Source organism: Ictidomys tridecemlineatus, chromosome 1 (assembly GCF_052094955.1).
Source record: "Ictidomys tridecemlineatus isolate mIctTri1 chromosome 1, mIctTri1.hap1, whole genome shotgun sequence".
Classification (NCBI taxonomy): Eukaryota; Metazoa; Chordata; class Mammalia; order Rodentia; family Sciuridae; genus Ictidomys; species Ictidomys tridecemlineatus.
The window spans coordinates 48817096-48840340 of NC_135477.1; the positions used below are offsets into that span (position 1 = coordinate 48817096).

The 23245-nt window shown below is 38.7% G+C and overlaps 2 protein-coding genes across 29 annotated transcripts in view; both read left to right on the forward strand.

Annotated features, from left to right (window-relative positions):
* Usp54 (ubiquitin specific peptidase 54) overlaps positions 1-6456 on the forward strand; it is a 129996-nt gene extending 123540 nt beyond the window's left edge. For 18 of the 22 annotated variants that reach the window (XM_078040286.1, XM_078040279.1, XM_078040280.1 and 15 more), the window contains 2 exons: positions 3224-3410; positions 5197-6456. In XM_078040286.1, the coding sequence (XP_077896412.1) occupies positions 3224-3410; positions 5197-5720 (711 nt within the window). In that variant the 3' untranslated portion in view covers positions 5721-6456. The remainder of the gene's footprint in view (positions 1-3223; positions 3411-5196) is intronic. The other 4 variants (XM_078040340.1, XM_021726736.3, XM_078040361.1 and 1 more) reach the window with 1 other exon arrangement.
* A 1956-nt stretch (positions 6457-8412) lies between these two features.
* Ppp3cb (protein phosphatase 3 catalytic subunit beta) overlaps positions 8413-23245 on the forward strand; it is a 53170-nt gene continuing 38337 nt past the window's right edge. For 4 of the 7 annotated variants that reach the window (XM_078040383.1, XM_078040385.1, XM_078040407.1 and 1 more), the window contains exon 1: positions 8414-8632. In XM_078040383.1, coding sequence (XP_077896509.1) covers positions 8548-8632 — 85 coding nt within the window. In that variant the 5' untranslated portion in view covers positions 8414-8547. Of the gene's footprint in view, positions 8633-23245 lie in introns of all 7 variants that reach the window. The other 3 variants (XM_078040388.1, XM_078040390.1, XM_078040400.1) reach the window with 2 other exon arrangements.

Consider the following 23245-nt stretch of genomic DNA (forward strand, 5'->3'; position numbering starts at 1 on the left):
GACACACAGTCATTATTTTACTTACACATTTGGAGCCCAGAGGAGTATTTCTTTTCTGGAGTAGTTCTAAAAGGGTATGTTTTAGGGTTCCCTAAGGTGAGAAGAGTCATTGTAGCCTTGAGAAGAATCTGAGAAGCAAAGCCTAGTGGTTGGGTCAGAATCTATGGTACTTATTAAAAGAAGAAATAGGATAGGATATTGTTTAGCATTTTACTCCTCACCCCAGTACATGACTGAGTGGGGTTAAGTGTGTTTTTAATCTAAAGTGAAGCAAATGCATTAGCAAGAAAAGGAAAATGATTTAAAATCCTTCTCTTTGAGATACTTCAAATTCAGTACTAATATAATAATGTATAGATAGGTGGAAGGGACTAGAAAACTCAAACCAGTAGAGATAAATAAACTCAAATACTGTCATTGATTGGATTTGTAGTCTTATCATTTTGAGAATTTCACACACTTGACCAAGACAAATTGAGTTTTCGTTATAATAGAGATCAGTAAGCAAAGCACTGAAGCTAATCTCTCTGGTCAGTTCAATAAAAATGCAAAACCAGGTTTGATTTTATTTTAAATTTTTTTGTGTGTGTTGGGGAGTGAACCTAGGACCTTATGCATACTGTGCTAGTGCTCTGCAACTAAGCTATGTCCCCAACCCCTTTAAAATAATTTTAAATACATGGTACTAAAATAAAAAGGTATAAAAGGATATACGGAAAAAGTTATGTTTCTGTCCTATCAGCCCCTTCTGATCCAGATTCTCTCCCAAAGCACAATTTTTTTTTTCCATTTTATTGTTCCTAAGTACCTAAATAATTGAACAGCTTGCTATTCTTTTTTGAGAAAGTGGTTTCTTCTGTCCACCATTTGTTCTCAAAAATTTTCAATGTATTTAATACAAAATACTATTTTCTTAGGAGAATTGGCTTCCTTTCTTCTGACTTCTGTATCATTCATTTATTAATTGATTCATTTTTTTAAGCAATTGCTTACTAGGTTTATATTCCTGTTATTGTGCCAGATGTTAGGGATACTGTGGTGAGTTAGATACAGCCCCTGCTTTTATGAAGTTTACAGTTAACTAGAAGGGACATATAAATAAGCAATTTTATGGAACATAATGGAAAGGACATCTAAACTGAGCTTGAGGAATCAGGGAAGCCTTGGAGGAAGAAAAAAGGATACAACAGGTAAAGGGACCCAAGGCAAGTATTAACTGAATTAAAAGAGGTTCATTTGGTATGGCAGGATTTTAAAATCTAGAGAGGGGATGTGATGGAGAGTGTTGGCAGTTGGAAAAGAAAATAAACAACTTTCAGATCACACACCACAAAGAGCCCTATATCTTACAGTACAGAGTTTGGAAGAATAGAGAATTAAATATTAGAGAAAGGGTTAGGAAGTAAGCATAAAGAGACTTGGTACATGTCTGCCTGGATGTGGGGAAAAGGGAACCAAGGATGATAACAAAGTGTTTTTTTGTTTGTTTGTTTGTTTTCTTTTTAAATATTTTTTGTTTTAGTTGTAGATGGAGACAATCTTTATTTTATTTATTTATTTTTATGTGTTGCTGAGGATCAAACTCAGTGTCTCACACATGCAAGGAAAGCTTGATAATGGTATATTTGAGGAAGATATATGTTTTTTTTTCTAGTGGTATTATGTATGAGTGGAGAGAACTAGTAGGTCTTTGGATATAAGACATATGAGCTAGAAATGGAGATTTGGGAATCCTAGTCACAGAAAAGAGGAAAAGAACATTGCAAAGAGAGGAGAAAAGTCAGGACACGACCTTGAAGAGCATCAGATTTAAGGTGGTTTTTATTCTGAAGAACTCTAAAAGGAGACTGAGAAAAAGACACCAGAGAGCTGGAAGAGAAATCAGAGAAGTATGGTATTTCTTCAGAAATTCTCATATTTCCTTGTTGTCCATGATAGGTGTTACGTGCATACACTGATGAAACAATATAAATTCTGCCCTTGAATAGCTTGGAATCTATTAAATAAATTGGCATATAAATTGTTTTATTACCAAGTGCAAGGGATACTGACTGAAGTGAAAAAATGTATTTTATTAGGGGAGAATGACAATAAACAAACAAATATAATTCCAGACAATGATAAATATGAAAAAGAAGAAAGAAAAATAAGGTGTTAAGGAATAAAGAGTCAATAGAGTCAATATTTCCTCAGGTTTTTTTTTTTTTTTTTTTTTTTTTGTGTGTGTGTGTGTGTGTGTGTGTGTGTGTGTGTTTGGGGTATTGAACCCAGGGCCTTGTGCAATCACTCTACCAACTATCTATATCCCCAGCCTCTCAGGGCTATTTTTGATAAGGCAGTGAGGGACTTCAGCTTTAAGGAAATAACATTTGATCAGAGATCTCAGAGATATGAATGTTTGAACCATGATAGCAGAAACAGTAAGTGTAAAGGTCCTGAGGTTGGAATGAGTTGGTGTGTTTGAGGAACATTAAGAAAAAGTATTAAGGATACAGGAATGGTGGGGGATAGAGTAAGAAAAATCAGCAATGTGATATCACATAGAACTTTGTAGGTCACAGTAAATTGGTAACAGGAGACAGGAAGATCAGATTGAAGTCTGTTGTGGTCTAGGTGAGTTTAAATATGAAATCCATAGGTAGAAATGACGGTACTTGCCAACTAATGGAGTTGTCAATGGGAAGTGGGAAGTTAAGGGCAATGGCAATGTTTGTGCCTGATGACATAAAATATAGTAGTGGGAGAGGGAGTTTAGAACAATGTTCATTCAGTTTTGGGTGTATTAGTGTTGTAGATGCTAAAGGAGATATTTCTAGGTCTTTACCACAAATTTGAATAACTAATACAGTATCCAGCAGGACATAAATATCTATGAATACAAACTTGACAGGAAGAGAAAACTGAAATGCAGTAGTGGCAGGATAGAAGATGGAGTAGAGTTCTTGATTCTATTTCAGCAGATACATATCTGTCTGGATACCTGAATGTTAGGAAGATGGTAGATATGATGAAAACTGGTAATGGGAAGAGGATCTGAAATTTGCAGTTTCCTAGAAGGTCTGACAGGGAGAGTGGCTGAGTAAATTGGGTCCCTCCCTAGACAAGGTGTGTTTGTGTTCTAGTTCCCTCCATTTCCTCCTGCTTGCCTCACTGTGTTTACCCAGCCTCATCCTGCTTTGTGTTAATCCTCATCTTTATGTTTTTTGTCTTGTCTCATTATAAGGATCCATCAAACCTGAAGAAAAAGCCTTTGGAAACCGGGCACCGTTGTTCCAGCTCCTCTTCCCTCCCTATCATCCATGACCCTTCTGTGTTTCTCTTTGATCCCCAACTGTATCCTCCCCAACCACAGTTCCTGTCCCCAGATGTCCTGATGCCCAGCATGGCAGGGGAGCCCTATAGACCCCCAGGTAACTCCCCAAAAATCTAATATTATATGCCAGAGTGTGGTACCTTCCAGGGGACTCTGAAGGGTAAAATCGGTACTCCTTTTGGGAGGGTGAGGTGTCCCAAGATGGAATGGTATAAGGATATGAATTACTGCTTTAATATCAAGCATGGATATCAATGGATTATGACTAATTCATTCTCAGGCACACCATGGTTCTTAGACTGGCATCTAATCTGGCTACTCATGAGAATAAACTTTTTCAGTCATGATAAGATAGCTTTTAAAAGACCAAGGGGAATAATACCCAGTCTTTGGGATCTGTTCAAACAGAAAATGTGATCTCTATCATCTATTTTCTCTCATTCTATTCACTGAGTCTCAGTTGAGGGATGGTGTAGGAGAACAAGGAGTACCAATGCCATGCATATAGACCCAGATGATCCTGGGCAAGATGGGCAGCAACATTCTGGCTTTCTTTGACCCTCCATAGTAAGACATTCTCCTTTTCTTCCTCTTGGGCTGAATCTGTAGCTTAAGACAGTGGTTCTCAATGGGGAGAGAGGAGGAACTACTGGTATTTAATGGGCAGAGGCCAGAGATGCTGCTAAACATCATATAATCCATAGGGCATTCCCTTCCCTCTCCCAACAAAGAGCTACAGCCTATGATATTCATAGTGCAACATCAAATAAATGTAGAAAGGGCATTCTACGTTTTGCATGTGGAAGGAGTAATGTGAACAAAAGCATGAGATGAGATTGAGCAAGAATATAACAGAGGCAGCTTAACTGGGATGAAAGTATCATGTTAAGAAAAACTAAGATGTTAAGAGTAGTTGCTCCTCAGAAAAATGAGAAATTATACCCCATTTGATTCAAATGTATGATATGTCAAGATCATTGTACTGTCATGTGTAGCTAATTAAAACAAATAAAAAAACAAAACAAAAAGAAGTTATAAAGAAAAAAAAAGAGTAGTTGCTCAAGGAAGAGAGTCCTCACAAGGGGAATATATTTGCTAGATGAGAAATGCATGTGGATATGTGAGTGCTGGAGGAGAGATTATGGTGGAGGTAGATAGGTATGGCAATATCCAGGAGACTCTTTCATTTGCCCAACTTGGAGGTAAGAGACTTTTTGTGGTACTGGAGAATGAACCCAGAGCCTCACACATGCTAGGCAGACAGACTCTCTATCATTGAGCTATATCCCAGCTCTTTTTAAAATTTTGAGACAAGGTGTTACCAAGTTGCCAGGCTAGCCTTGAACTTGTGATCCTCCTGTCTCAGCCTCCTAAGTAGCTGGGATTATAGGTGTGTGCCACCACAGCAGGCTAAGACTTGATTTTTTAAAAATATTTTTTGTAGATGGACACAATATCTTTATTTTTTATTTATTTTTAAATTTTTTTTAATATTTATTTTTTAGTTTTCGGTGGACACAACATCTTTGTTTGTATGTGGTGCTGAGGATCGAACCCAGGCCGCACACATGCCAGGCGAGCGCGCTACTGCTTGAGCCATATCCCCAGCTCCATCTTTATTTATTTTTATGTGGTGCTGAGGATCGAACCCAGTGCCTCACATGTTTAAGGCTGGTGCTCTACCATTGAGCTACAGCCCCAGCTGATTTTAATGTATATTAAGAATTTTAAAAAATGAAATCAAAAGCAAAGCTAAGTTCCTTCTTTCCCTTATGTTAATGCTCTTGGAGGAGTGAAGAGTTGGGCAGAACAAGAATGGTCTTCTAGGAGGGACAGTTATTTTCTGAATATGCTCAAACTTTGGGTTTCTTTTCTTTCCCCAGGAAATTCGAGGAGTGTCCAGCAGTTTCTGGCTATGTGTGACAGGAGTGAAACTTCCCAAGGGGTCAGATACTCAGGAAGGACTTTGAACTACCGGAGTCTTCCCCATCGTTCCAGAACTGATGCCTCCTGGGGACCCTGGTCAGAGACCAACCAGCAAGTTGGGGCCAGATTCCTAACTACTCCAGGGTGCAAGCCTCAGCTAACCCATACTGCCACACTACCAGAAAGAGGCCAGGGCCTTCAGGTTCCTCATACTCACTCCTGGGGGGATCTTTTTAATTCACCCTCTTACCCTCTGTCTCCACCATCTAGCAGGTCAGCTTCGAATTTGGGTCCTGTTCTGGGGTCCCGAACCCATGGTCCTCGTAGAGTCGATATACCTCCAGATGATGACTGGAGGCAAAGCAGTTATGCCTTCCAATCTGGAAACAGGACAAGGGAAGAGGAGCTTCTCTTTGTTCTAGCAGATCCTCCTGGAAGAGAGCAGAACAGGGCTAGAGTCCTACAGCATAGCAGGTGGTAAGGGTCACCCTTTTCCTTTTCTGGCACCACACCTTCCTCTGTAAAACTGTACTGTGGCAGAGTTGGTGTCCTATATTCTTGCCATGATTGTGATAGTCTTATCTCAACATAGAATTGGCAGTTTCTCCAAGGGGTGCCAGGAACCTCTAAAGGAGAGACTTGGCTCCTTAGGAGGGAATTTTTGAAACTGTAACTTTAATTTCCCTAGCCAAAGGAAGCAGCTGCTGTTAGGGCTTTGAGTCATTTTAAAGTTGAATTCATTACATTACTTGACATTAGTCGCTCCTTGATATCTTAAGGTCATTTTATTCCTGGATGCTTTTGTCCCCCACCTTCATCTGAACCCTCCTCTTCAGATCCCTATTTTTGTTTTGTCGGCTTACCTCTATCACTTGACCCTTTGTTTTCCTCATCTCCTATCCTTAGAGAGACCTATAGCTCTGGGGTCATGGTCCTAATCACATCATTCAGGGGAAATGGGGGAGGGCATGGACTGTCAGCCTTCCCTGTGCCCCAAACCTTAGCCCTAGAATGTGGAGCTGCCAGCCTAACATTCGCCCTTCTGAACAGATGGAGTCATGCACACTAACATACCCTCTTGTTCTCAGCAGCAGAGTCATTACTGCCACTTGCTCAGTCACTGTTGTAAACCCTGAGTCAGCTGAACTATTAGGGCCAAACATACTGTTTTTGTAAAATATTTTTCATTAATAAATCTATAAGATAGTTCTATTTAATTCCTTGTCTTTCTTCCCTTTTGTGTACTCTTGTTCTTTTGTATTGGGGTAGAGAAGCCTGAAATATATGAAATTACTTTTGACTGAGTTAAAATGAGGAGCTGAAGAGGTAATGAAGGCATTTAGGGTGGAAGTTGGTGGGCCTTAGATAAAGTTTTTCTTTTTTTTTTTTCCTTTTTGTGGTGCTGGGGATTGAACCCAGGGCCTGGTGCATGCAAGACAAGCACTCTACCAACTGAACTATATCCCCATCCCTAGGTAAGATTTCTTATTCCTTTCCTGATAGAGGCACTCAATGTAATACACTTCCTTTCTCCATTCCTGAGGGAGACTTTCTGGGGAAAGTCTCATCCAGGTATTCTTCATCCAGGTATTCTTGGTAGTACTCTCCCTCTTACAGGTTTGTGGATTTTTTTTCTTTTTTGATGGTGCTGGGGTTCAAACCCAGGGCTTTACACTTTAGGCAAACGTTGTAATACTAATTCACATCCCCAGCCTTACCTTACATGTTTGTGATGTGCCTCCCTGTCCCTTCCTTGCTCTCTTCCCATCGCCCTTGTCCCCCTTTTTTTCCCTTCCCTTGGGGAGTTGTGTCACTTCCATGCCAGAAGAATCCACCTTCTCTCAGCCTCACCCCCAAAATCCCTTCTCTGTAAGACATTTATTTTATTTTATTCATTTTAGTTGTTGACAAACCTTTATTTTTTATTTATTTATGGTGCTGAGAATCAAACCCAGTGTCTCACACATTCAAGGCAAGTGCTCTACCACTGAGCCACAACCCCAGCCCCTGTAAAATATTTTTTGAGCTGTCTTTGTAGAGTACCTGTTAGGGGCTAGGGATATAGCTCAGTTGTTAGATTGCTTGCCTTACATGCACAAGGTCCTGGGCTCAATCCTCAGCACCATGAAAGAGTACCTGTTGGGATTTCCTTCCTTTTTTTTTTTTTTTTTTTTTTTTTAAATCCCAGGTGCGGGTCATTGAGATTGACACAAAGGAATAGAAAGGCACTGAGACCTTTATTCTACTGCTTACCTCATTACTACAATCTATTATGAACAGATTCTGAGCACATGTTTTATTGAGCAGGATGATTTGCAGGAATTTCACCCTCCATCCCACTTGGCTCCTAAGCCATCAAAAAAAAAAAAATATATATATATATACATACACATATACATATACATACACACACACTATATATATATCTTAGAAGATAAACTGGTTTCTTTCTTTGATTAAACACATCTGAATGTCAAACATATACTATGAAAAGTTCTTCTACCTCCTTCCCCATGACTATTAGTCACCTTGGACTAAAGTTCAACAAGTCACTTGGGCCCAGATTCTGTGTATGCATAGAGATAAGGAACTAATTTTTAATTCTCTGTTTATCCCTCTGCCTTCCAAACCATTTTTCTGAATTAATCGAGGGAAATTATGTCCTTTTCAGGTGAATTCTGCAGATTCTTTGAATATCTTTTGGTGTCATTCCCTCACTTCCCCTATACTGCTTTATGTGCATTGTTAGTCTGTGCCTTCAAACTCACTTGACAATTCCAAACGCTAAACACAAGAGCCAAAATTCCATTTCAAATTCCATTTTGAATGGTCATGTCTCTGCTCTAGAACCTACAACACCTTCTCTATTCTCTTGTTCCCTGCAACTCTTTAGTACTCATATCTAATAGCTAAATTGTTATACTTTTCTGTTAGTGGGAGGTTCTGTCTGAGATTTGATCGCGTCTCTCCACTTTACTGGGTAATTTGTGAAAGCGAGTGTCATTTTTCGTTGCTCTTATTAATCGCAGCAACTAGCTAAGGACTGCTTCCTCTACTCACTTGCAAAGAATTTTAACCTGATCCCTTAGCCTCGTCCTGTTTATTTCTTAGCTTCAGTAATTTTGCCCAACTCCCTAGAGTCTGCCCCGCCTCCGCCCCCGCACGCGCGATGCATGCCGGTCTTAGCCCCTCTGAAGGGAAAGAGGGTCCGCCATGTTCCCCGGCGGCGCCGCCGCTTGGCTCTGGTAGCCGCCGCCCCCGCCCCCAGCCCCGCCCGGCCCAGTGCCTAGCCGAGCCCCGGGCCCAGCATGGCCGCCCCGGAGCCGGCCCGGGCTGCACCGCCCCCACCCCCGCCCCCACCGCCCCCTCCGGGGGCTGACCGCGTCGTCAAAGGTGAGAGGTGGACGAAGCCCTGGGGGCCTGGCGTGAGGAGCTGTATGTGAGGGCGGGAGGGAGCCCGTCCCCTCGGGAGCGGGCCCGGCGGGGCGAGCGAGTGACTGGCTGCCTCCCTTGGGGAGTGGCCCCTGGGCGGGCCCCTGCTGAGCTGGGCTGTATTGGTGACTCCGCGGTCTCCCGATGCCTTCAGGCTGGGGCGGCGGTTTTGTTCTTTGGGTTTCCTAGCCCAGGGTTTGAGGCTATTGCCTGCTGTGAGCCCCTTTCTTTTCTTATTCGGCCTGTCACAGCGGCCACGATTAGCTTCCTGCTCCGCGACAGCTGCACTCTAGGCTTGCCGGGGCTGACGGAGGGCTCCGAGACCTTCAGCCACTCGGGGCCCGGCGACTAGCAGTCCGAAATCGCTTCAGCTTTGGCCCACGCTTGCCCGTCCGTCCGCCCTATCCGCGCCTAGCTAATGCCTGCCGCAGGGGTTCGCGCTTGGCCTGCAGTTGCCTCCCTGCGCTGAAATTGGGGGAACAGTATGGGATTGGACAAGGTGAAGGGTCCAGGCAGGCCAAGATAGAACTGGCAGCCCAGACTTTAAAACACAGAATGGTGGTGTTGGGGGGTGGGGGTGGGGGTGGGCGGCGTTAAGAAAAAGGAAAAAAAAACACCATCGTGGATAGGAAAAATTATTAGAAAACTGTCGACAGTTTGGTCAAAAGGGATTACCCTTCTCCTATAAACACACATCTACACCCTCACCCTAAAAGAAGTTAAACGTTTCTGAGCCAGGACAGACTTGATGGATGTTTACACATTATAGGTAATCAGATTTGTTTAAGATAAATTGAGGGCTGAGAGTTGCTTAAGATTCTAAGAGCTGGGAGAGCCCATCAACTTAAAACACTACTGTGGAGATTAAAAACAATTCGAACTGGTTTTTCTTTACCATGTAACTTGGTAAGTTGAAATCATTGTAGAATAAAGATTTCCCCTCACACACACCACTTTTTTTTTTTAAGATGCTTATTTTGTTGTATGTTAGTTTTTTCACTCAGCCTCTCAAACATATTGGTACAGTGTTTAAACACTGTTAGCACCGTTTTGAAATCTGAATGTATGCCTCCATTAAAATGCTTTAAAACAAAAACTTTTCCCTTTTCATGTTTTTGTTTTTAAATTTTAAAAATTCAATTTGAGCCTCTTTTGATTCTTTTTTTTTTAAATATTTATTTTTTAGGTGTAGATGGACACAACACAATGCCTTTATTTTTTTATGTGGTGCTGAGGATGGAACCTGGGTCCTGTCCCTGTCCGTGCCAGGGGAGCGCTCTACCCTGAGCCACAATCCCAGCGCCCCCCTCCCTTTAGATTCTTAAAAGAATGACATTGATTTGTACCTAGGCTAATAGGTGTTCTAAAAGCTGGTAGTCTGTCCAGTTGGGCCAGGCATTGATTGGAATGAGCTGAATAAAGCATTAAGAGAGCCAGGCATGGTGGCGGACATCTATAATCCCATCACCCTGGGAGACTGAGGCAGGAGGATCTCAAGTTGGAGGCCAGTCTTACCAATTTGGCAAGACCTCCAATAACTTAAGACCTTGCTTCAAAATGTAAAAAAGGACTGGGGATGTAGCTCAGTGGTAAAGCACTCATGGATTCAATCCCCCAATAAATCCTGCCCCTGAAGTTATAGACACTTTGTTCTGAGATATCTTTAAGAAGAGAAAAAAGAAATTGGTAGTTCAGCCTACCAAAAAATCCTGTAATTCTAGGGGGATGGGAATAAAGTATATTATACAGATTGTTTCTGCATATTCTTACTGTATTTCTGTGTTCACTTCCCTGGCCATTTTTCACCAGACTGTGAAGTAGTCACATTTCATGAATAATGAATTTATATTACCTTTATACTTGTGAATCTTCTTGTTGTCATATATATGGTAATGTTTTCTACATGCAATAAAAATGAGGTTCTAAGGATAAAGCTGGTTCTTTAGGGGTGAGTTATGAGTCCAAGACAGTCATATTTATAGTTTATTGGCAGGGGGAAAAAAGCCATATGCTTTAAGTAAATAGGAATGGAGCTTGTTAGTATAGAAAATTATAGTTATGGGGCTGGGGTTATGGCTTAGTGATGGAGTGCTTACCTAGCATATGTGAAGCACTGGTTTTGATTCTCAGCACCATATAGAAATGAATAAATAAAATAATGGTTCATCGACAACCAAAAAATACTTTAAGAAAAGAAAATTGTAGTTAAGTACATTTATGGATATCATATATATGTGCTTAGTTGTATACTCTTGGTGAAGACAGCTTTCATTTCTTTATGGAATTTGTTAGCCAGTTGGAATTTATATATGGATCACATTTTGAAAGATAGTGTGTAGTAGTAGTAGTCTACTGTAGTAGACTAGTTTGCACTGCTCATGGAGTCTTACACTTTTCTCTGAAGTTACTTGGAAATCCACCTTTCATATAGATCCCCCAAATCCACTTTTAAATTTCATTTTTAGGCTTTTTTTTGTCTTAATTATATTCAGTTTTTATACCATAATGTTACAGTTGACTGTCAAGAACAGTGGTTCCTGAAGAAAAATTATCATTGTGCTAATTCAATAAAAGTTTAACTTGTTAAAACAAAGATTTCATTTAATTCCAGGATGTGATGCTCGTTTTGCGTATGTATCGTTTTATAGTAATATTATAGAAACCATCATTGGTATTGATTACAAGTAATCTTTTACTCCCTGGAACTCCTCCTTACTGTGTTGAAATTTTAGGTTTTATACTTCTAGTCAGAAGGCCTACATTTCATGGTCAAGTAGGTTTTTAAAGGGAATTCAGTCTTCCCGTGTTTAATATCAGATGCCTGAAATTCACATCTTATAAAGTTTGGGAGGGGCTGGGGATGTGGCTCAAGCGGTAGCGCGCTTGCTGGCATGCGTGCGGCCCAGGTTCGATCCTCAGCACCACATACAAAGAAAGATGTTGTGTCCACCGAAAACTAAAAAAATAAATATTATAAAAAATAAAGTTCAGGAGATTTGAATACTATAGGTGATTCGTGTTTAAATGGGACAAGTTAGCTCATCACTAAAATTATTGGTAGCTCAAACAACTAGCAATGGAATCATCATTTGACCCAGTATCTTGCTCCTCCATGTATAGCCAAAGGATTTAAAATCAGCCTACTACAGTGACACTGCCACATCAATATTTGTAGCAGGTCAATTCACAATAGCTAAGCTGTGGAACCCACCTACGTACCTTTCAACAGATGAATGGATAAAGAAAATGTGGTATATATACACAATGGAGTATCACTCAGCCATGAAGAAGAATGGCTTTTGCCAATAAATGGATGGATCTGGAGATTGTCCCCAGAAACCAAAGGTTGAAATTTTTTACCAATATGTGGAAGCTAAACCACAATAAGAGAGGAGAGGGGAAGAATAGATATTCAGTAGATTAGACAAAGGGAAATGAAGGGAAGGGAGGGGGAATAGGAAAAGAGTGGAATGAATCTAAAATAATTTTCCTATGTACATATATTAATACACCATAGTGAATCCCACCAATGTGATATCCATAAGAAGGGGGTCCTAATTAGAACAAGATATATTCCGTGCCTGTATAATTATATCAAAATGAATTCTATTCTCATGTGTAACTTTAAAGAACCAATAAAAACATAAATAAAACTATTGGTAGCAATTCCATGTCACTGATTATGGATGAGTAGGCTCCCTAGTTAAAATAAATTCAGTTTTAGGCCCAGTCCAGCTGCTGGCTCAGGTAAAAAAACTTTTTTAAGTGGTTCATAATGGTTATACTTAATGATGGGATTTGTTGTTATATATTAGTACATGAACAGGTCAAATTTTTTCTGTTTAAAAGTTAATGTAGGCCAAATGGTTTAGGTGAGATTTATGTGATTTATATGACCTTTTAACTATTCTGTTTAGCATTTTTCTGTACATTAGTTAAGTTGCAAATAAGAAAATGGAAATAAATTAGGAAGTATTTAGCTATATCTGCACCAGTACCTTACTGCCAGTCAGCAAAATTTGTGTGGGTAGTTAAAATACAAAAACCTGAATTTATTTATATTACTTTTCCTCCTCCTCCTCCAAAGTTTACTTGGCCTGAATTGTTTAAATAATTCTTTTCTTTCCCAGTTACTCTAAATATGGACTTTTTGTTATGTAGACTAGGTCCCAGATTTGTGAAGTTGGATTATCCTTGATATTATCAATTCTGTTAGTCATAATACAAAAGTCACCATTATCACTTAGAGAGCGTGTTGTATATGTTCATTTTAGCACGTACAGTGTGACAGCTTTCTTTTACATTCAACAATTTCCCCTAATAGGTTTTATTGACTATATATAATCTTACTTTCTTACTGAACCAAGGTCTGAAATGTGTATTTTATTTTAGCCTGATGTGTTCTTTTTTTTTTTTTTTTTTTTTAATATTTATTCTTTAGGTGTAGATGGACCCAACACAATGCCTTTACTTTTATGTGGTGCTGAGGATGAACCGGGTCCCGCCCATGTTAGGCGAGTGCTCTATCGCTGAGCCACAATCCCAGTCCTCCTGATATGTTTTTGATGGGCAGCCTTATGATTTATTTAGGTTGTGTAACCAGCCATTCTGTTTATTAATCTGAGATCATTTGACTAAACTGTTTTCCAGTACCTTAGCTTTATTAGAATTATTTATTTTTATTAGAGATTTTCTGGTAAACCACATAGGTCTTGGGGTCTCATAGCTACTTCAGTGTTTCTTACTAGATTATTATTTGTTCATTCTTCCCCAAGAATGTGCTACCATGCCCAGCTGTTTGTTATTTTAAAGCAGATTGAACTTTAATTTTTGTTTACAAAGTCTGTTTTGGAGACTTACCTATATAAAATAATAACTCCTGGAAATGGTTTTTCTTCTTTCCTCCCCCATTAAAATATTGACCATACTAAAAGCTTCAGTACCATGTGTCCTAGAGAAAGCAAAGGAACAGAGAGTACGTGTGTGTGTGTGTGTGTGTGTGTGTGTACGAGAGAACACTGATAACAAGTTATCTTAGAGGGAAAATGCCAAATAAGAAATAAAACTCTTCAGTAGAGAGGCAGAAGCTTCAGGTTTTAGAGCTATTGAATGAATTGGCAAGAGTTGTAAAGTTTGGTGAAAAGAACCTTGATTTATTAAATGAGCTATGTTCTAGTACCAGTCGTATGACTTCATTTCACCATAAAAAAATGGTTGTATATGCACAGAAATGAAATAAGCTGAAGCTAATGGGGCATCCTTGTATGATATATAAAATATATTTTGAAATATCAAAGTAACCCAGTAGCAACTTTTCTTAAAACTCCTGCTGTGTGCTTCAAAACAGACAACAGATGTGTGCAACAGTAAACATAAGAATAAAAGAATAAGGGCTGGGACTGTGGCTCAGTGGTAGAGCACTTGCCTAGCATGTGTGAGGCACTGTGTTCGATTCTCAGCACCACATAAAAAATAAAGGCATTGTGTCCATCGATAACTAATAAAAATATTTAAAATAAAAGAATAAGAATAAAAGGTAAAATACAGTTAGGGTCCTTGGGGAATTCAGTACTAATGAGAAATTAATACATATCATAAGGACTGGCATGATTAATAATTGCCAGATAAAGTGGAAGAGCCAGCAAGTTGTCTGAGTCTGAAGGAGGTAATAATGGCTCTGAACCAGAATGGTCTAGGGAGAGATTTTTTTTGGTACCAGGGATTGAACTCAGGGGCACTCGACCACTAAGCCACATCTCTAGCCCTATTTTGTATTTTATTTAGAATCGGGGGTTTCACTGAGTTGCTTAGCGCCTTGCCATTGCTGAGGCTGGCTTTGAACTTGTGATCCTCCTGCTTCAGCCTCCCCAGCTGCTAGGATTACAGGCCTGCTGTCACTGCGCCTGGCTTGTTTTTAGTTTTGTCAGGGCCTTCCACATGTTATTCAAATGCTCTTATCGCTGAGCTACATCCCCAGCCCTTTATGTAGGTTTTTTTGTTTGTTTGTTTTATAGGCAGAAAGAGGCCTTGAAGGATGGGTAGGATTGAAATAGGGGAAGTGTGGGATCATTTACTTGTACAGCATTTTTTGAGCACCTGCTTCGAAGCAGGCATTGTACTAGGTATGGAGATTGCAAATTGAGTACGATATTAAGTAAGATCTTTAACAGTGCTGGCAATCTAGTAGAGGAAGACATTATTGTAAGTAAATAATAAAATGAACTAGAAACAAACTGCTGTTGAAACCACAAATAAGGAATTCACAATCTTTATTTGAAAATAAAGCATCATTGTTTTGGGATAGTTCTTGGAGAATGTGTGGAATTTCTTCGGGCAGAAGGTAGGAGTGGAGAAAACAAGCAGGAAGGCATGGAACTTATGGGGGGAAACAGGAAAGGTATGGCAATATATGTAAAGCGCTTGAGGAGTGGCTGATGAAGTTGGAAAGGATATTTTGTATACCAAGTTCGAGGTGAAATTTAAGCTAGAAAGCAGAAAGATTGCTTCTAAATAATCGATTTGGGATACAAGTTCTGGAAGTCAGACTGCCTGGGTTTGAATCTTAGTTCTACCACTTGATAATTGCCTTACTGTGGACAAGATACTTAACATTCTAAGCTTTAGTGTTCTCCCCTCCTACTTACTGGGCTTCCTGCAAACTAGTTAGGCAGGTGCTCTTCCAGTGAGCTACATCCCTCAACTACCCCTCACCTTTTTTTTTTTTTTTTTTTGACAAAGTCTTGGTAAATTGAAGAGGCCAGCCTAGAATTTGTAAACCTGGATTGCAGATGTTTGGGATAATAGGCATGGAACACACCTGGCCCTAGTTTTTTTCATTTATAAAATAGAGTTGATAGCTGGGCACAGTGGTACATGTGGGTAATCCTACTGACTTGGAGGCAGAAAGATCACAAGTTCAAGGCCAGCCTCAGCAATTTAGTGAGATCCTATCTTGGGGGTAGATTATGGAGAAGCTTCAAAGTTGTAAGTAAAGATAACTAGCTAGAAAGAGATGGTTAGGAGGGGCTTTCCAGATTCTTGATACAATCAAAGACTAAATGAAGAAAAGGGAGTGAAACTGGAACATTAGAGATTTGATAATTTAGTCAGATTGCAATTCAGGATTTTAGAGGTAGTGCATTGACTACGGAGTAGAGTTCAAGCCTCTCAGTTCTTAAATTTAATTAAATATTTATTTTGTTGTTCTGGAGATTGAACCCAGGGGTGCTCTACCACTGAGCTACATCCCCAAAACCCTGTTTTTGGACAGGGTCGTGGCTGTGTTGCCCAGGCTGGCCTCATCCTTCTGCCTCAACATCCTGAACAGCTAGAATTATAGGCATGCACCACGGCTTCTGGCCAGTTCTTCAATTTTAGATAGGTCATTCACATGGATGTTGATGATGATGGAACTTAGGATAGAAAGACTTTTGAGCCAGGACCCTGAGTTTAGGATGAATGTAAGTGATGACTAGAAATTAAGTAGATGGCAGGGATAAAGGAAAACTAGTAGAAGGCATGAACTTCAAAGGAAGGAGGCATTCATTTCCTTAGTAGAATGATGATGTTGGAAATGGTATTGAAGAGCTAAAAAACAGCCGATTGTTAAGAGTATGGAAAAATAAGCATCTACTTTGAAAAAAAGCATTTGAAAAGTATTGTACTTCAGAAGCACATCATTCTGTGAAGAGCTGTCTATATGTTTAGGGTGAGAAGGAAATATACACATATATTTTAATCTTACAATAATAATTCTGGAGGCCTCAATGATAATAATTAGGAGGGAGAACAGCCAGAAGAAAATGGTGTGAGGTAAGGGAATATAGAGAAAAGTCAGTATATGAGGATATTATGACTGTAGTATTTTGGACTGTTGCCAAGGAAGGCAAAGATAGGAAACACAGTAGAATGAACTGACCTCAGGCATCTTGATATTTTGTTCAATTTATACAGCACTTCATTGGAGTTGGAGGCCCTTTAGGTCTAAGAGTGTGAAGCTTTAGCTTAGTGTTAGGGAACATGATTAGTTAATTCCTAGAATTCCTTGTTAAATGGTAGAAGCAATAAGATTTTGCCTCCCCCTGACCAATCTGTGGTTTGGTTTTCCTGCTTCCTAAATTCAAGTGTATTTTAGGCCTTGGTTGTTTTTTTGTTTTGTTTTGTTTTTTAAGAGAAAAGAGTTTTTTTAATATTTATTTTTTAGTTTTCGGTGGACACAACATCTTTATTTTATTTGTATGTGGTGCTGAGGATTGAACCCAGCACCCCGCACATGCTACCGCTTGAGCCACATCCCCAGCCCTGGGCCTTGTTTTTTAATTATCATATATTAAGTGCAAATGAAGATACTTTGTGAATGTTGTTGGTTACTATATAGAAATATGCCCTTCATGCCAAAATTTGGATTAAAGGGAAATTCTTAACAGAGTAGTTTGATCAAAATGAGTATTACCAAATCAAGTTTTCCAGTGTTGGTAACTTGGTGATTTGAAGTGTTTGAGCTAATCAAATTAATCCTCTGTTATGAGCCATTTCAGTTGGTGATCATTCATGTTAAATTTTCATAAATTTATGTTATGGTTTTTCCCTATCACAAATATAGAAGAGTAGGAAAAATTAGTCTGCAAAAAATTCATGCAGAAAAGAAAGAGAAAGAAAGAAACCATCCAGCCTACCTGGGAAAGCACCAATAACTGGATGAAGAAGAATTAAAAAGGAAAGTCCTTTTTATACACACACACACACACACACACATATTTTAGTTTTTTTAGGTGGACACAATATCTTTATTTTTATGCGGTGTTGAGGATCGAACCCAGTGCCCCGCGAATGCTAGGCGAGCGCGTCATCGCTTGAGCCACATTCCCAGCCCACAGGAAAAACTTTTAAAAGCCTGAAAACAGGATGAAATGCTTTAAAATGTGTTAACAGAAGAAACTATTGGTTGAGATTTTTTTTTCTTTTTCCTTTTTTTTTAAACAAAAAACAAGCATTCCTGGGCAGTGGTCCTGGAAGTGCCTTGATACCCTGGGTGTGAGCCCACCCCAACCACACTGCAGCATGGGAGAATATTAATTGGGGCGGGGAATACTGGGGCTTGAACTAGGGGCACTTATCTTAACCAATGAGCCACATCCCCACACCTATTTGATATTTATTTAGAGACAGAGTCTCACTCAGTTGCTTAGTACCTTGTTTTTGCTGAGGCTGGCTTTGAACTCGTGATCTTCCTGCCCCAGCCTCCTGAGTTGTTGGGATTACAGGCATGTGCTGCCGTGCCTGGTGAAAATATTAATTTTTGATGAAAAAAAATTAACTCCATATTGAACAACTTACTTTAGACCAAATTCTGTTTTGTCAGGGTTTTTTTTGCCTGGTTGGATTACCTGCTTCTTCCAAACACTATTGTACATGCCTTGTCCCTCTCATTTTCTTATTCATGGATATATTAAAACTTAGTCCTTTGAAACTCCATATTCTTCACTTTAGTGTTGTATTGTTACAACAACTCTGATTCTCTGTAGTTTTCATCTACTTTTATGGAAAAAAGTACCCACTCAATCTGTACCATTCCTTATACATAGCCCAACTGGTTTTGAAATATAGAAGTCTGCCTTGAGTTGGGAAAAAAAGTAGAAAAGTATAAGTCTGTAGATAAGTAATTCATGGGTATAGAGGTAGTTTATGCTTTTTTTTCAGGTGAAAAATAACAATATTGCTCTTGGTTAAAGAAGTGACAACACCGTGGTGTGACTTAGCAAGCAGTCTAACATTCACAGTGTGCATGAAAACATGCAGTACTACTTGTATCTGACAGAGTAGGTGGAAAAGAGGATGATGTCCCAGGTGGTTTTTAGGAAGTTCTGTATTTTGAACAGAATTCAGCCAAGTGGAATTATGTTGTTGATTGTTAGAAAGTATGATCTAAAATGCTGCACCTTAAAACCAAACAGTATCCCTTTTCCTGAGTACATTGATAAAATTTTAAAAAAATATTTATTTTTTGTAGTTGGACACAATAACTTTATTTTATTTATGTATATGTGGTGCTGAGGATTGAACCCAGGGCCTTGCACATGTAAGGCGAGTGCTCTACCACTGAGCCATAACCCCAGCCCCCAGTGATAAAATTTTTTGTGGCCTAATGAGAAAATATACTATCTTGATCTCCAAGAATTTGTATTGAAGATATATTTAACCTCATTTTTATAATGTCTGTAGAGTAACTCTTCATTTATTTAGCAATTGATTCATTAAAATGTATATTTTTAAACATACTTTAACTGAGGCTTTTATTTTATTAGGATCTTGTCATACTATTTTTGGAGGAATAAAATGTCTTTTAATGCCTTATTCTAGATGAAGCAAAAAGTAATGGGAATAAAGCTGGACATGGTGATACATCCTAGTGGCTTGGGAAGTTGAGATGGGAGGATCACAAGTTTGAGGCCAGCCTCAGCAACTTAATGAGACCCTGTCTCAAAATTTTAAAAAATAAAAAGTGCTGGGATGTGGCTCAGTGGTGAAGTGTCCCTGGGTTCCCTGGGTTCAATCCCCAGTAAACCCCTCCCCCCGCAAAAGGAACACGTGTGTTTCTATATAAATGTGAAGGGAAAATAAGTATGTTCAGATTTTGTTTAACTGGGTATCAAAAAAAGAAAGAAAAAAGCAGGGGGATTGATTTTTTAAATCATCCTTCTCTCTACCTTAGTTCTTATCTCAACTTTGTTTTTATTTTAAAGGCTGATTTTATTTTTATGTGGTGCTGGGGATAGAACCCAATGCCTCGAATGTGCTAGGCAAGCACTCTACCACTGAGCCACAACCCTGGCCCCTGTTCTTATCTCACTTTTGAAGGGTCAAGTTTTTCCAAATTTTTTTCCTAGTATGTTGTGGTTATTTATTTTCTTTCTTGGGTAATTGATATCATTCTAACATAGCTCCCTCCCCTTTTGTAGTTTGTTTAAATTGAAAAGTAGCTGTTGGTCCTATATATTTCAGGCTTCTATATGATAATTGCTAATCACAGTGATGACCCTAAAGTATCAAGAAAATACTGTATATTGTGTGCCCAATTAAAAGAGAATTTTTTTCCTTCACAACTGCCCCTACCCCCAGAAATGAAGGGGTTCTTACATTTCGGTCTTTACTTAGTAGACTTTGACCATAAATTTCTCTCTTTGAAAAAACAAAGTACTATTTGATAAAGAGTCTGAAACTGCAGTCCAAGTTGATTTTGAATGCTTAAAAGAATTCACCTATCAGGGAAACCGTCCCCTTCACAAAAGCCTGGAAAAAAATACTTAGTAATCAGTTTAACAAAATGGGCAAAAGATCTCTCCAATGAAAACTACAGAACGCTAAAGAAAGAAGACAACCTTGGAAAATGGAAAGATCTCCCGTGTTCTTGGATAGGCAGAATTAATATTGTCAAAATGACCATACTATCAAAAGCACGATACAGATTTAATGCAATGCCTACTAAAATTCCAATGATGTTCTTCATAGAAGTAAAAAAAGTAGTCATGAAATTCATTTGGAAAAATAAGAGGCCCAGAATACCCAATGTTTAGAAATGTTTAGAAAATGATGCAGGAGGCATCACAATACCAGAACTTAAATAATATTAAAGAGTTGTAGTAACCCAAATTGCATGGTATTGGCACCAAAACAGACATGAAGACCAGTGGTACAGAATAGAAGACATAGAGACAAACCCGCTTAAACAAACTTAACTCATACTAGACAAAGGTGCCATAAACCTACATTGGAGAAAAAGAGCTTCTTCAACAAATGGTGCTGGGAAAACTGGAAATCCACATGTAGCAGAATGAAATTGAACCCCAACTCTCAGCTTGCAAAAAACTCAACTCAAACTTGGTCAAGGACCTGGATGTTAGACCAGAGACCCTGCACCTACTAGAAGAAAAAATAGGCCCAATTCTCCATCATATCAGCTAAGGAACTGGCTTCCTTAATAAGACTACTAAAGCACAAGAAGTAAAATCAAGACTCAATAAATGGGATGGTATCAAACTAAAAATGTCCTTCATTGCAAAGGAAACAATCAAGAACATGAAGAGAGACTCTACAGAATGAGAGAAAATCTTTACCACCTGAACCTCAGAATATTAATGCATTAATCTCCAGGTTATATAAAGAACTCAAAAAACATAACACCAAAAAAACCCAAATAACACAATTAACAAAGGGCAAAGGAACTGAACAAGCACTTCATAGAAGAAGAAATACGAATGGTCAAAAAATATGTGAAAAAATGTTCAACATCTCTAGTAATTAGAGAAATGCAAATTAAAACTACATCAAGATTCCATCTCACTCCAGTCAGAATGGCAATTATCAAGAATAAAAGTAACAATAAATTTTGTTGAGGTACTCTCACATATTGCTGGTGGGACTGCAAATTGGTGCAACCGCTATGGAAAGCAGTGTGAAGATTCCTTAGAAAACTTGGAATGGAACCACCATTTGATCCAGTTATCCATTCCTCGGTCTATACCCAAAGGACTTAAAATCAGCATACAACAGCATTGACACAGCCACATCAATGTTTATAGCAGATCAATTCACATTTGGTTATTCAAAATAGCCAAGTTATAGAAACAACCTAGGTATCCTTCAATGGATGAATGGATAAAGAAACTGGTATATATACACAATGGAATAGTACTCAGCCATAAAGAAGAATGACTTTATGACATTTGCCAGTACATGGCTGGAACTGGAGAATATCATGCTAAGTGGAATAAACCAGTCCCACAAAATCAAAGGCTGATGTTCTCTCTGATATGTGGATGCTAACCCACAGCTAGGGAGGAGAAGAACAGAAGTGCATTGGTTAGACAAAGGGGAATGAAGGGAAGGGAGGGAAGAGGAGAATTAAGAAGGACAGTAGAATTAATTGGGCGTAACTTTCCCAGCCTTGTATTTGAATACACAACTATGGTTACTCTGCATCATGTATAACCACAAGAATAGAATACTAATTAAAATAAGTTATACTCCATGTGTGTATAATATGCCAAAATACATTCTACTGTCATGTATATCCAAAATGAACAAAAAATAAATAATTTGGGCTGGAGATGTGGCTCAAGCGGTAGCACGCTCGCCTGGCATGCGTGCGGCCAGGGTTCGATCCTCAGCACCACATACCAACAAAGATGTTGTGTCCGCCGAGAACTAAAAAATAAATATTAAAAAAAAATTCTCTCTCTCTCTCTCTCTCTCTCTCTCTCTCTCTCTCTCTCTCGCTCTCTCTCTCTCCCCCCTCTCTCACTCTCTCTTTAAATAAGTAAATAAATAAATAAATAAATAAATAAATAATTTGCCTATCAGATTCAGTAAAAAAGGAATCAAATTTAATAGATAAGTAGTGAATTTTCCTAGGTATATAATCTCAAAATTAAAATAGACCTTTCTATTTTCCATTGCATATTACAGTTGGTGATTACTTGTTGAAATCATAAATATATATTGCAGGAATATAAATACCTAATGAATAGTTACACCAAAGAGAACTTTTGGATAAATTTGCAGTGCAGTATTTTATATATTAAAATATACTGTATCTCATCCAACTTAGATGGAAGTGAAAACGATTTGTGTCTGAAAAGTATGTTGGATGACTCAAAAAGTAACTCCAGTGATAAGGAATACATTGATGTTGAAGATGTGCATAATGACTTTGAGTGAAAGGGTTTTGTTAAATATAAGTAGGAGAAAAACTATCTGCAAATTACCAAATTTGTTATTATAAGTCTATATATGTGCTATGCTAAATAATTTTAAATTTCATAAGTAAACATTTGACTTTTATATACATCCCTAAAAAATAGACTACATTGTTTTTTATGACCTTATTTGGAACATAGTAGATCACCATATATTTGGGATTTGTTTTTTTTGGGGGGGTATACCAGTGCTTGAACCCAGGGGTGTTTTAGTACTGATCCACATCCCCAACCCTTTTTTTTTTTAGTTTGAGACAGGGTCTTGCTTACTTAGGACTTCGCTAAGTTACTGAGGCTGGTTTTGAACTTGTGATCTTCCTGCCTTAGCTTCTGAATTGCTGGGATGACAGGTGTGCACCATACTCCCCTCTGGGATTTCTTTCTATTCGGGTATATGTCGTATTAAATTGTATTTACTGAACTTGGTTTATAACTCATTTTGAGAGTTCTGCTGAAAATGTTTTGGCCTAAAGAAAAACCTTAATTGTTTTAAAAGAGTTTTAATTTCGTGAAACAACTCATTCACCTAATCTTTCTCAACAAAGAAAATGTTATTCTGAGCTCGGCATGGTGGTGCACCCTTGTAATCCAGTAGGATCCAGAGTTCAAAGACAGACTCAGCAACAGCGAGGCTTTAAGCAACTCGGTGAAACCCTGTCTCTAAATAAAATACCAAATAGGGCTGGGGATGTGGCTCAGTGGTTGAGTGCCCAAATTCAATCCCAAGTGCCAAAAATGAAAAGAAAAGAAAATGTTACTCTGTAAAGCTCAATAAAAAGTATGGTTGGCTCTGGATTTAGCTCAGTGGTAAAATGCTTGC